The following is a 12,123-nucleotide window of genomic DNA, read 5'->3' on the forward strand; positions in this document are numbered from 1 at the left end:
CCCGCACAACCCAGGTACATGCCCTTGACTGGAATTGAACCCATGACCCTTTGGTCTGTGGGCCAATGTTCTAACCACTTAGCAAACCGGCCAGGGCATGAAACCATGACTTTTTGACTCAGGATACAATGAAACTTTAAAACGTTTCTAATGTTTATGCTATAAAAGGTATAGTTGAGAACTTGGATGCAATGCAGGTGTGTCCAACCCCATTTCACTGATTTCCACCCTTGCATTGGCAAGTGGACATTGAAGGGGGCCTGCCGGTGACCAGCTCCTTCCTGTGACCACCCCTCTAGGATGTGCGTCGCAGCCAGCGGCTCTGTCATGGGGACCAGAGCCAGTCACAGGCCGCTGTCCCGGGGGAGTCACCGTGGGCCCGGCAGGCGGGTGCGTCAGCCCGGCCTGACCCGTCTGGCTCTGTGTCCTGTGTGCACCTTGTAGGCAGCCTCACAGACTCGTCCGGGCGTATTCTGATCCCCGGAATCTACGACCACGTGGCTCCTGTCACAGAAGAGGAGAGGGACATGTACAGCGCCATTGAGCTGGACCTGGAAGAATACCGGAATAGCAGCCAGGTTAAGACATTTCTGTTCGACACCAAGGTATGGCTGTAGCGACGGCTCTGACACGAATCGTGCTACTGACCCTTTTCTCCCGGCGCCTGCTCTGTGTGCTGCTGATGTCCGAGCTCCGAACCCAGAGAGCTGATTCTGAGGCACGTGGTCCCCTTCACGGCCACTCCAGGTCGAGGTCCAGACCTTATCTGGGGGCCGTGACCACAGGGCTTCCTCTCCCACAGCCCTGCCCCTCCTAGTCTGGCCACTAGACAGCGCCAGCCGGCTTCCTACCTGTGCACAGAGCGAGAAGAGTCTGCAGCGGTCCCAGCTCCACCCCCAGCGGTTCATTTTCTAGACCAAACCAAGAGCCTCCGAGGCTACGCTGCAAATCCCTGAGGGCTGCCTCCGTGTAGGAAGTAAGCCTGGGGACAGGAGTCCGGTCAGGGGAGGTCCAGGTGCTTCCTGCCCCTCCTCTGTCACCTGTGGCTCCTGTGCTCCCGCTGTGGTGTCTGGGTGCAGGGGCTGCTTCCTGAGGGGGTGCAGGGAGAAGTCCTGCAGAGCCAGGGACAGAATTCACTACGAGGAGGGGTCTGTTTCCTCCAAGAGCTCTGTGGTGGCCACAGCAAGAAAGAAAACCAGCTCAGATGTCTGCAGCATGCTTTGATGCCCGGAAAAAATGCATTTAAGTTTTTTTCTTTGTTTGTCTTTATTGATTCTAGAGAGTGAGGAAGGGAGAGGGAGAGAGAGATTGAAACATCGATGAGAGAGAACATCGATTGGCCGCCTCCTGCATGCCCTCCACTGGGGATCGGGCCCATGACCTGGACATGTGCCCTGACCGGGAATCGAACTGGTCACCTCTGGGTTCATGGGCCGACGCTCAACCACTGAGCCACACAGACCAGACAAAAATAACATGCATTTAGCACACAAGCTGTCATTGCTATGACTGGGGACAGGAATTTATCACTGAACTCATACTTCTGAAAGAGCCCCTTTGCCATCCATTAACAGAAACTTCAGAGCTCAGGTGACAAGGGGCCCTTGTCACTGGGAGTGGCTTGGGCAGGTGACAGCCACACAGGACCTCATGTCCTGAGGGAGAAAGTCATTTGTGTTATAGTCCAGACATAGCTAAGCTGGGTGATAACTAACTCGTCATGAATGGTGTTGCCGATGTGCAGAAACTGGTGAAGAGCAATCCAACTGGACTAGTTTTAGTCAATCGTTCTTGTATCTAAAACAATGCAAAACCTTGTTTTCATTTAGGAGGAAATTTTAATGCACCTGTGGAGGTACCCATCTCTCTCCATTCATGGCATCGAGGGTGCGTTTGATGAGCCTGGAACTAAAACAGTCATACCTGGTCGAGTTACAGGGAAATTCTCCATCCGTCTGGTCCCTCACATGAACTTATCTGTGGTGGAAAAACAGGTAACAGAACAGCGTAGCTGTGTGCGGCAGCATCCTCCTGAGAGCCAGGCGCCACCACCAAGCGACCATTCAGGTGTTGGCACGGAAGTACCAGTTTTTTCCAATACAAATATCAAAAGGCCAATATGATTTTTGTTTGGTAAAAATCTTTCTTAGATCATATGCAGTTACAGGAGACCGGTAAATAACCATTTGGCATTGGAGTGATCGAACATTTTAAAAAATTAAATGGAAGCTATAACGGCGAGGCTGGTTTTGTACACAGATAAAGGAGCTAACTGCCCACGGCTGGGTTGAGCCAGAAAATCTCAAGGGCCCATCATTTGTTTGTCCACGGTCTGAAATGAACACTCTGACAGGAGCCACTTTAATGAAAAGGTTATCTGGAAGGAGTTACATGTTTTTTTGTTTTTTTAATTAATTTTTGTTACAGATGTTTCTCCTTTTCCCCCCACTTGTTGTTTGATGATTTGTTGATGGCGGCCATTCTGACAGGTGTGAGGTGATACCTCATTGTTGTTTTAATTTGCATTTCCTGATGATTAGTGATGTTGAGCATTTCTTCATATGTCTCTTAGCCATTTGTATGTCCTGTATGGAGAGGTGTCTATTTAGTTCCTCTGCCCATTTTTTAATTGAATTCTTTGTCTTCCTTTTGTTGAGTTGTATGAGCACTCTATATATATTGGAAATTAACCACTTATCTGATATATCATTGGCAATTATGCTCTCCCATACAGTGGGTAACCATTCCGTTTTGATGATTGTATCTTTCGCTGTGCAGAAGCTTTTGAGTTTGATGTAGTCCCATGTGTTCATTTTCTCCTTTGTTTCTGTTGCCTTAGGTGATGTATCAGTGAAAATTCTGCTGCGTATGATGTCTGAAATTTTGTTGCCTACAGTTTCTTCTAGGATTTTTATGGATTCATGAATCACATTTAAGTCTTTTATCCATTTTGATTTTATTCTTGTGTAGGGTATAAGTTGATGGTCTAGTTTCATTTTTTTGCATGTAGCTGTCCAATTTTCCCAACACCATTTATTTTTTATTTTTATTGGTTTGTTTGTTTGTTTTTTATCCTCACCCGAGGACATTTTTTGATATTTTGTTCAGATAGAGTGGGAGGGAGGGAGAGAGAGAGAGTAACATCGACGTGAAAGGGACACATCGTGTAGTTGCCACCCGCACAACCCAACCAGGGCCGGGTACAAACTGTAACCGAGGTACATGCCCTTAGCGGGAACTGAACCCGGGTCTCTCAGGACTGCAGGCCAACGCTCTAATCGCTGAGCCAAACCAGCCAGGGCCCAACACCATTTATTAAAGAGGCTGTCCTTACTCCATTGTGTTCTCTTGCCACCTTTGTCAAATATTAATTGAGCATATTGCCTTGGGTCCATTTCTGGGTTCTCTGTTCTGTTCCACTGGTCTATATGCCTGTTCTTGTGCCAGTACCGGGCTGTTTTGATTACAGTGGCTTTGTAGTGTAATCTGAAATCTGGTAATGTGATCCCTCCAACTTTGTTCTTCTTTTTCAAGATTGCTATGGCTATTCGAGGTCTTTTTTGGTTCCATATGAACTTTTGAAGTATTTGTTCTAACTCTGTGAAGTATGCTGTTGGTATTTTGATGGGGATTGCATTGAATCTATAGATTGCTTTGGGTAATATGGACATTTTAATGATGTTAATTCTTCCAATCCATGAACAGGGTATGTGCTTCCACTATTTTATATCTTCCTCTATTTCTTGTTTCAATGTCCTGTAGTTTTCTGTGAATAGGTCCTTTACTTCTTTGGTTAAGTTTATTCCTAGGTATCTTAATTTTTTTGCCGCAATGGTAAATGGGATTGTTTTCTTAGTTTCTCTTTCTGTGAGTTCATCATTGGTGTACAAGAATACCATCGATTTCTTGATGTTAATTTTGTATCCTGCTACTTTTCCAAATTCATTTATTAAGTATAGTAAATTTTTTTTTTTTTTTTTTATCCTCACCCGAGGACATTTTTCCATTTTTTACTCAGATAGAGCGGGAAAGAGAGAGAGGAAGAGAGAGAAACATCGATGTGAAAGGGACACATCAAGTGGCCGCCACCCACACGACCCAACCAGGGCCGGGGACAAACTGCAGCCAAGGTACATGCCCTTAGCGGGAACCGAACCCGGGTCTCTGTGGACCACAGGCTGACGCTCTAACCGCTGAGCCAAACCGGCCAGGGCAAGTATAGTAAATTTTTGATGGAGTCTTTGGGGTTTTCTACGTATAGTATCATGTCATCTGCAAATAATGACAGATTCACTTCCTCCTTTCCCATTTGGATCCCTTTTATTTTTTCTTCCTGTCTGATTGCTGTGGCTAAGACTTCCAGTACTATGTTAAATAAGAGTGGCAAAAGTGGGCATTCTTGCCTTGTTCCTGTTCTTAAGGAAAATGCTTTTAGTTTTTGCCCATTGAGTATGATGTTGGCTGTAGGTCTTTCATATATGGCCTTTATTATGTCAAGATATGATCCCTCTATTCCCACATTGCTGAGCATTTTTATCAGAAATGGATGCTGGATTTTGTCGAAGGCTTTTTCGGCATCTATTGATATGACCATGCGGTTTTTATTCTTCATTTTATTTATGTGGTGTATCACGTTTATTGATTTGCGAATATTGTACTAGCCTTGCAACCCTGGGGTGAATCCCACTTGGTCATGGTGGATAATTTTTTTGGTGTATTGCTGGATCCCATTTGCTAGTATTTTGTTCAGGATTTTGGCATTTATGTTCATCAGGGATATTGGCCTGTAGTTTTCTTTCTTTGTAGTGTCTTTTGTGGTTTTGGAATTAGAATTATGCTGGCTTCATAGAACGAGTTTGGAAGTCTTCCAGAACGAGTTTGGAAGTCTTCCTTCTTCTTGAATTTTTTGAAATAGTTTGAGGAGAATGGGTGTTAGTTCTTCTTTGAATGTTCAGTAAAACTCCCTCGTGAAGCCATCTGGGCCTGGGCTTTTGTTTGCTGGAGAGTCTTGATTACATCTTCAATTTCTTCTGTTGTTATTGGTCTGTTCAAGTTTTCTATCTCTTCCTGATCCAGTTTTGGGAGACTATGTGTTTCTAGAAATTTGCCCATTTCGCTTAGATTGTCAATTTGTTGCCATATAATTGTTCATAGTAGTTGTTAATGATCTTTTGTATTTCTGTGGTGTCAGTTGTTACTTCTCCTCTTTCATTTCTGATTTTGTGTATTTGGGTTTTCTCTCTTTGTTTCTTGGTGAGTCTAGCTAAGGGACCATCAATCTTGTTTATCTTTTCGAAAAACCAGCTCTTTGTTTCATTGATCCTTTGAATTGTTTTTTTGGTTTCTATGTCGTTTATTTCTACTCTGATCTTTACTATTTCCCTTCCTTCTACTTGCTCTGGGGTTTTCTTTTTGTTTGCTCTCTAGTTCTTTAAGTTGTGAGGTTAGATAGTCTATTAGAAATTTTTCTTGTTTTTTGAGGTAGGCCTGTAGTGCTATGAACTTCCCTCTCAGAAATGCTTTCGCTGTATTCCATAGATTTTGTGTTGTTGTGTAGTCATTTTCATTGCTTTCCAGGAAGTTTTTTATTTCTTCCTTGATCTCCTCGGGGTCCCATTCATTGTTTAATAGCATGCTATTTAGCTTACATGTATTCAAATGTCTTTGTATGTTCTTCTTGCAATTGATTTCTAGTTTCATGACATTGTGATCTGAGAAGAGGCTTGATATGATTTCAGTCTTCTTGAACTTGTAGAGACTTAGTTTGTGCCCTAACATGTGGTCTATCTTTGAGAATGTCCCATGCGCAATTGAGAAAAATGTGAATTCTGTAGTTTTGGGGTGTAATTCTCTGTAGATATCTATTAAATCCATTCGGTCTACTGCTTCATTTAGAGTCTCTGTTTCCTTGCCAATTTTTTGTCTAGAGGATCTATCCAGTGATGTCAGAGGGGTATTAAAGTCCCCTGCTATGATTGTATTGCTATCGATTTCTCCTTTGAAGTCCTCTAGAAGATTTTTTTTTTTTCCCTCACCCGAGGACATTTTTTCCATTTTTTGTTCAGATAGAGTGGGAGGGAGAGAGAGAGAAACATCAATGCGAAAGGGACACATCAAGTGGCTGCCACCCACACAACCCAACCAGGGCCGGGGACAAACTGCAACCGAGGCACGTGCCCTTAGCGGGAACCGAACCCAGGTCTCTCAGGACCGCAGGTCAATGCTCTAACCGCTGAGCCAAACTGGCCAGGGCTTCTAGAAGATTTTTAATATATGTTGGTGCTCCTATATTGGGTGCATATATGTTTATCAAGGCTATATCTTCCTGTTGGATAGATCCTTTCAATATTATGTAGTGGCCTTCTTAGTCTCTGATAGTTATGGCCTTCATTTTGAAATCTATTTTATCAGATATGAGTATTGCTACCCCAGCTTTTTTTTCCTTTCCGTTTGTTTGGAAGATTTTTTTTCCATCCCTTCATTTTCAACCTATATGAGTCTTTTGTTGTGAGGTGGGTCTCTTGTAAACAACATATAGATGAGTCATGCTTTCTTATCCAATCAGCTACTCTGTGTCTTTTTATGGGAGCATTTAAGCCATTTACATTTAAGGTGATTATTGATATGTACTTATTTATTGCCGTTTTTGTTCTCCTGCTAATTACAGCAGTCCTTTTAACATTTCTTGCAGTGCTGGTTTGGTGCTAATGTATTCCCTTAGCCTTTTTTTTTTTTTGTCTGGGAAGCTCTTTATTTGATCTTCTATTTTGAATGATAGCCTTGCTGGGTAGTCTTGGATCCAGATCCTTATTTTTTATGACCTTGATTATTTCATGCCATTCCCTTCTGGTCTGTAGTGTTTCTTGTGAAAAGTCAGCTGAGAGCCTTATGGGGTTTCCTTTGTAGGTAACCTGTTGCTTATCTCTTGCTGTTTTTAGGATTCTCTCTTTGTCTTTAATTGTTGGCAGTTTGATTACTATGTGTCTTGGTGTGGGCCTATTTGGGTTCTTCTTACTTGGGGCTCTTTGTGTTTCTTGAACTTGAATGCCTTCTTCCTTCACCAAATTAGGGAAGTTTTCTGTCACTATTTCTTTGAATATATTCTCTAACCCTTGGTCATTTTCTTCTTCTTCAGGGACTCCTATGATGCGAATATTATTCTGTTTCCAGTTGTCCCACAGTTCTCTTAAGCTGTCTTCCTGTTTTTTAATAGTTTTTTCCTTTTGGTTTTCTGATTGGTTGATTTTTTCTTCCCTGTCTTCTAATTTACTGGTGGTTTTTAATTTCCAACTGGTTGATTTTCAACATTTCTATGTCTTTACTCATGGTGCTCATGTCCTTACTTTCCTGGTTAGAGTTGCTAGCTCAGGGAATGGTAGTTATCCTCTAGCTTTTTTGCCTGGAGGCTATTAGTAGTGGTCACCTGAAGAACCTTGGTTTCTGAGTTGACTGAAAAACTCCCTCAGGTGCTCAGTGTAAAAGGATTTCCTGAGGGTGGGGCAGATGTTGGTTGTTAATGGGCCTCAATTAGCATTTCAATGGCCATCGGGTGGGGTTGAATCTCTGAGGGAGGGCTGCTGCCTCTCCCCAGGGCCCTGGGAAGGAGTAAGATGATCACAGTCCCGTGTGGCTGCACTCAGCAAAAGCTCTGAGCGCCCTCCAAATCCCGAGTGTCCTCACACAGTTCCAGTCCAGTCTGCCCTTCCTCTGCAGGAGCCCAAGGTGAGTGGCTGCTGCCAATTTAGCCTCTGTCCCGGCTCTGCACTGTGGAGCCGCCTGGGACTTTAACCCGAGGGCGCTGCTCCCAGCTAAGGGCGGCCGAGTCTGCAGCACCAGCCAAGGGCGTAGCACCCAGCCGAGGTTGCAGGACCCAGCCGAGGGCGCAGCTTACAGCCGAGTCCGCTGGCCCCAGCCAATGGCGTAGCACCCAGCCAAGGTCGCAGGACCCAGCCGCGGTCGCCGGACCCAGCCGAGGGCGCAGGACCCAGCCGAGGGCGCCGCTTACAGCTGAGTCCGCTGGTCCCAGCCCAGGCTGCTGTGGACCGTGGGCTCCCGGCCCCCTCTCGCGTCCTCGCAAGCCTACCAGGATTGAGTCAGTGTCCCTGGTCATGTGGTCCTCCAGGCTGTCTTTTGGTTGCCCCTTCCTGATGATTTGTCTTTATTTTTGTTGTGATTCCAGTTTGGTCCTGGGAGATGGTCTGTGTAGCTCCATTCACTCCGCCCCCATTTTTCTCTCCCCTCCATTTGTGTCCAGGAGTTATATGTTTAAAGTACCCACCTGTCATCAGTTTACCTCAAGTTTAACAGAAAGTTGAACAAACGAGCTCAAGAAATACTTGGTCCCGACCCTCTCTACCCTACCTGCCTCCGTTACTGTTTCCTGTGTGATACTTTCATTCTAAAAGACTACCCCTGGCCACCCCCTTCCGCCCCCTTCCTCAGCACACACTCCCCAGGGGTGGGGTCCTGCCCATCGGGCTCAGGGGTCCGTCCCCAGCACCTCGGACAGTTCTTGCCGCATGACAGGTGTTCTATAAAGGTTGATGGAAAGTTGAGTGGAAGAAAGATCTCAGACTGCGGAGTTCTTCTCGGGGTGATTGCCACAGTGGTGACCGGAGCGGAGCCGGGACACAGAAGGGGGCTGACAAGGTCCTTCTCGTCTCAGGGTGGGGTTGCTCTCGAAACAGCCACGAAGGGCAGTGAGTCCAAAGAGCGGGGTGTTCAGATTGAGAAGCTGTGTTTCATAATCACTCAACGCTCATCATGTTCACGTGATCCATAACACCATTCAAGGTTTCCTGGTGACTAGAGTCATAACCAGCGAACAGCAGCATCAGACCTGTGGTCAGGAGGGGGGGGGGGTCTGGGGAGAGAAGGGGTGAGAGCAAGTGTTTCTCCCACTGGGTGAACCTTGTCCTGTGGACCCTGCTGCTGGGCCATCACCCCTCCACAGAACCAAGGTCGAATCACAACCCTTGGATGTGTTGGGTTGGGGTTTCACAGTTTCTTCATGGAAGTTCATAGTGGTCTGAGGGAGGAACTCAGAATTTTCTCTTACAACTCAAAACATTACCTTTTAGGTGAAACAGCATCTCCAGTATATATTCGCCCAAAGAAATAGTTCCAACCAGATGGCTGTTTCTATGGTGCTGGGGCTACACCCATGGATTGCAAATATTAAAGATCCTCAGTATCTCGCAGCAGAAAGAGCTATCAAAACAGGTGGGACCTAAGATATCTCGAATTGCCGGTTTACAATGGGACCGAGGGGTGGTGCCTGGGATGGGGGCCTGTGGATAAAGCAGACACATTTAAAACTCCAGTATCGCCCTGGCCGGTTTGGCTCAGTGGTTGGAGCGTCGGCCTGCGGTCCGGAGAGACCCGGGTTCGGTTCCCGCTAAGGGCACGTACCTCGGTTGCAGTTTGTCCCCGGCTCTGGTCAGTAGTGTGGGTGGCAGCCACTCCATGTGTTTCTCTCTCTCTCTGTTCCTCTCTCTCCCTCCCACTCTACATGAACAAAAAATGGAAAAATGTCCTTGGGTGAGGATAATAAAAAAACAAAAACAAAACTCCAGTATCGACGTCCTTTTGACACTGGGGGATTACTGTGACCTGTGCAGGACTCTTGGTCACACTCCTGTGAACGCTGTCTCTCTCTTTCAAACATCTTATACTGTGCTCCCACTTCTGGTGGTGACGGGCATGACAGAATGCCTATGCGACCAGAGGAAGTGTGAATGATGGAGGCGCGGCATATTTCTGGAATTTCCCATCTAATATTATCCGACTTTGGTTGACCATGGGTGACTGGGGTCTCGGAAAGTGCAGCCGCGGATACGGAGGGACTCCCGTGCTACCGAGGGAGCCTGAGGCCATGCCCTTGACGATCGCAGAGCTGGAGTCTGAGGTCCAGACCTCCCGGGAGGACCGACTCTCTGAGGGTTATCAGCACAAGAGACACAGGCCCCGAAAATTGGAGGGCAAGCCCAGACATGCAGCGTCCTTCTCCATGTCATGCCCACTGCCCAGCAGTGTCTCACCCGTAAAGTGTGAGAGGGGGGAACAGAGGAAGACAGGGTAGTGGGTGAATGGAATGCCAGCTGAAGAGAGATGGATGACTGAAATGTCAAGGTCAGCGATAAAGACCCCAGATGCTCTGTAGGAGTGCACGAGCCACTTTTTGGTCTCTTCGTGCCAAACTACAAAGTGCATCATCGCTGCTCACGTGCACACCTTGCTCTGCAGGTCAAAGCCACCAGGTGTGTTCTCTCCTCTGTCTTTGTTTTATTTTTTGTTCCCACTCCATCTCCATCACAGGCAACTTGTCCTCTAGCCTGGAAGGTGTGGACTCTATCCCCAGACCGTAGGATAGCCATTAAACTATTACATGGGATACACCGAAATCTGAGCACAAATGTGAGACAGGCAGGTGATGGTTGACTATAGCGATTTACTTATATATTGTTTACAAAAAAAAAACCACCAAACAACTAAGCTCCACTTTCCTAATATTTAATTCATGAAACAACCATAAAAATAGGTGCGTCATCTGTGCTACTCTTCCCCAAAATGCATGACCTCTTCCAATTATGAGAAGACAGGCAGACCCAAATTGAGAAACATTTAAAAAAAATTTAATTCTCACCCAAGGATATTTTTCCATTGATTTTCAGATAGAGTGGAAGGGATGGAGAGAGGGAGGGAGGGAGAGAGAGAGAGAGAAAGAGAGAAACATCAATGTGAAAGAGACACATTGACTGGTTGCCTCCAGCATGACCCTGTCCAGGTCCAGGGATGAACTGCAACCGAGGTACGAGGTATGTGCCCTTGACCGGAATTGATCCTGCAGCTCTGGTCTGATGCTCTAACTGCTGAGCAAAATCTGCCAGGGTAAATTGAGGAACATTTTATAAAACCAATCAGGCATGAGGTTCAAGGTCATGAAAGACAAGGAAAGACTGAGAAACTGTCACAGACAATAGGAGACTGAGAAGCAATGACAAAAGGCATTGACATTCAAATAAGATTAGAGTCTAATAATATTATTCCAACTTTAACTTCTTATTTTTGATAATTGCCCAATAGTTACATAAGATGTTAACATTAGGGGAAGAAGAGTTAGGGGTACATGGGAACTCTAGTATTTTTGCAACTTTCTGTAAGTCTGAAATTAGTTCAAAATAAAAAAAAATTAATATTTTTTAAAAAGTAGATAATTGTAAAGAAGGCAACCACAGTTTTCTTCCGGATGCTATTATCTATTTTTATCTTTTAAATATGTTTTTATTGATTCTAGAGTGAGAGGGGAAGGGAGAAGGAGAGAGAAACATTGACCAGCTGCCTCCTGCACGCCCCCTACTGGGGATCGAGCCTGAAACTTGGGCATGTGCCCTGACCAGGAATCGAACCATGACCTCTAGATGCAGAGGATGACGCTCAACCAACTGAGCCACACTAGCTGGGGCATGGATGCTGTCGACTATTTTAGAACATAAATTGCATGATAGCAAGAAGCTTACCTCCCCTACAAACCGGATCTACTGGTGATTACTGGGCACAGTCTTGTCGTTATGTTATTCAGATGCCTTCTTTCCCTGTTTTAGTGTTTGGAACAGAACCAGATATGATCCGGGATGGATCAACCATACCAATTGCCAAAACCTTCCAGGATATTATCCAGAAGAGTGTGGTGATGCTTCCCCTGGGTGCCGTTGACGACGGGGAGCACTCTCAGAATGAGAAAATCAACAGGTAGGGTCTGTGGGGCTCTGCCCTCACTGCCCAACGCCAGACCTGCTCATCGGTAACCTCCCAGCATGCTGCGCACTTTAGACTGAATGTATGCCCTCAAATCGTCCTGTTTAAACCTCCCCATCCTCCGTCATTTGAATGGAAATAAGTGTTTCTCTTTACTTCTCTCATCAGGCGGAACTACATAGAAGGATCCAAATTAGTTGCTGCCTTTTTCCTAGAGATGGTTCAGCTGCAGGAAGTGGCAGGAACCTCCCCTTAGCTCCAACCTGCCAACTGACCCCCTCTCCCACACCTGGACAGGAATGGAAGCTGAGTATCCAGAGGGTTTTGGTCCAGAAAATAACGTTTTCCCTCCCATTTATCTTTGGA

At 45.7% G+C, this 12,123-nt stretch overlaps 1 protein-coding gene across 1 annotated transcript in view; it reads left to right on the forward strand.

The window, feature by feature from the left end:
• The window catches only part of CNDP1 (carnosine dipeptidase 1), a 30,610-nt gene extending 18,597 nt beyond the window's left edge, over positions 1-12,013 (forward strand). The window contains exons 9-13 of the mRNA XM_036245978.1: positions 445-605; positions 1,830-1,994; positions 9,081-9,222; positions 11,604-11,751; positions 11,926-12,013. Coding sequence (XP_036101871.1) covers positions 445-605; positions 1,830-1,994; positions 9,081-9,222; positions 11,604-11,751; positions 11,926-12,013 — 704 coding nt within the window. The remainder of the gene's footprint in view (positions 1-444; positions 606-1,829; positions 1,995-9,080; positions 9,223-11,603; positions 11,752-11,925) is intronic.
• Positions 12,014-12,123: the final 110 nt, after the last annotated feature.

The sequence above is a fragment of the Molossus molossus genome, unplaced genomic scaffold (genome assembly GCF_014108415.1).
Source record: "Molossus molossus isolate mMolMol1 unplaced genomic scaffold, mMolMol1.p scaffold_m16_p_6, whole genome shotgun sequence".
Taxonomy (NCBI): domain Eukaryota; kingdom Metazoa; phylum Chordata; class Mammalia; order Chiroptera; family Molossidae; genus Molossus; species Molossus molossus.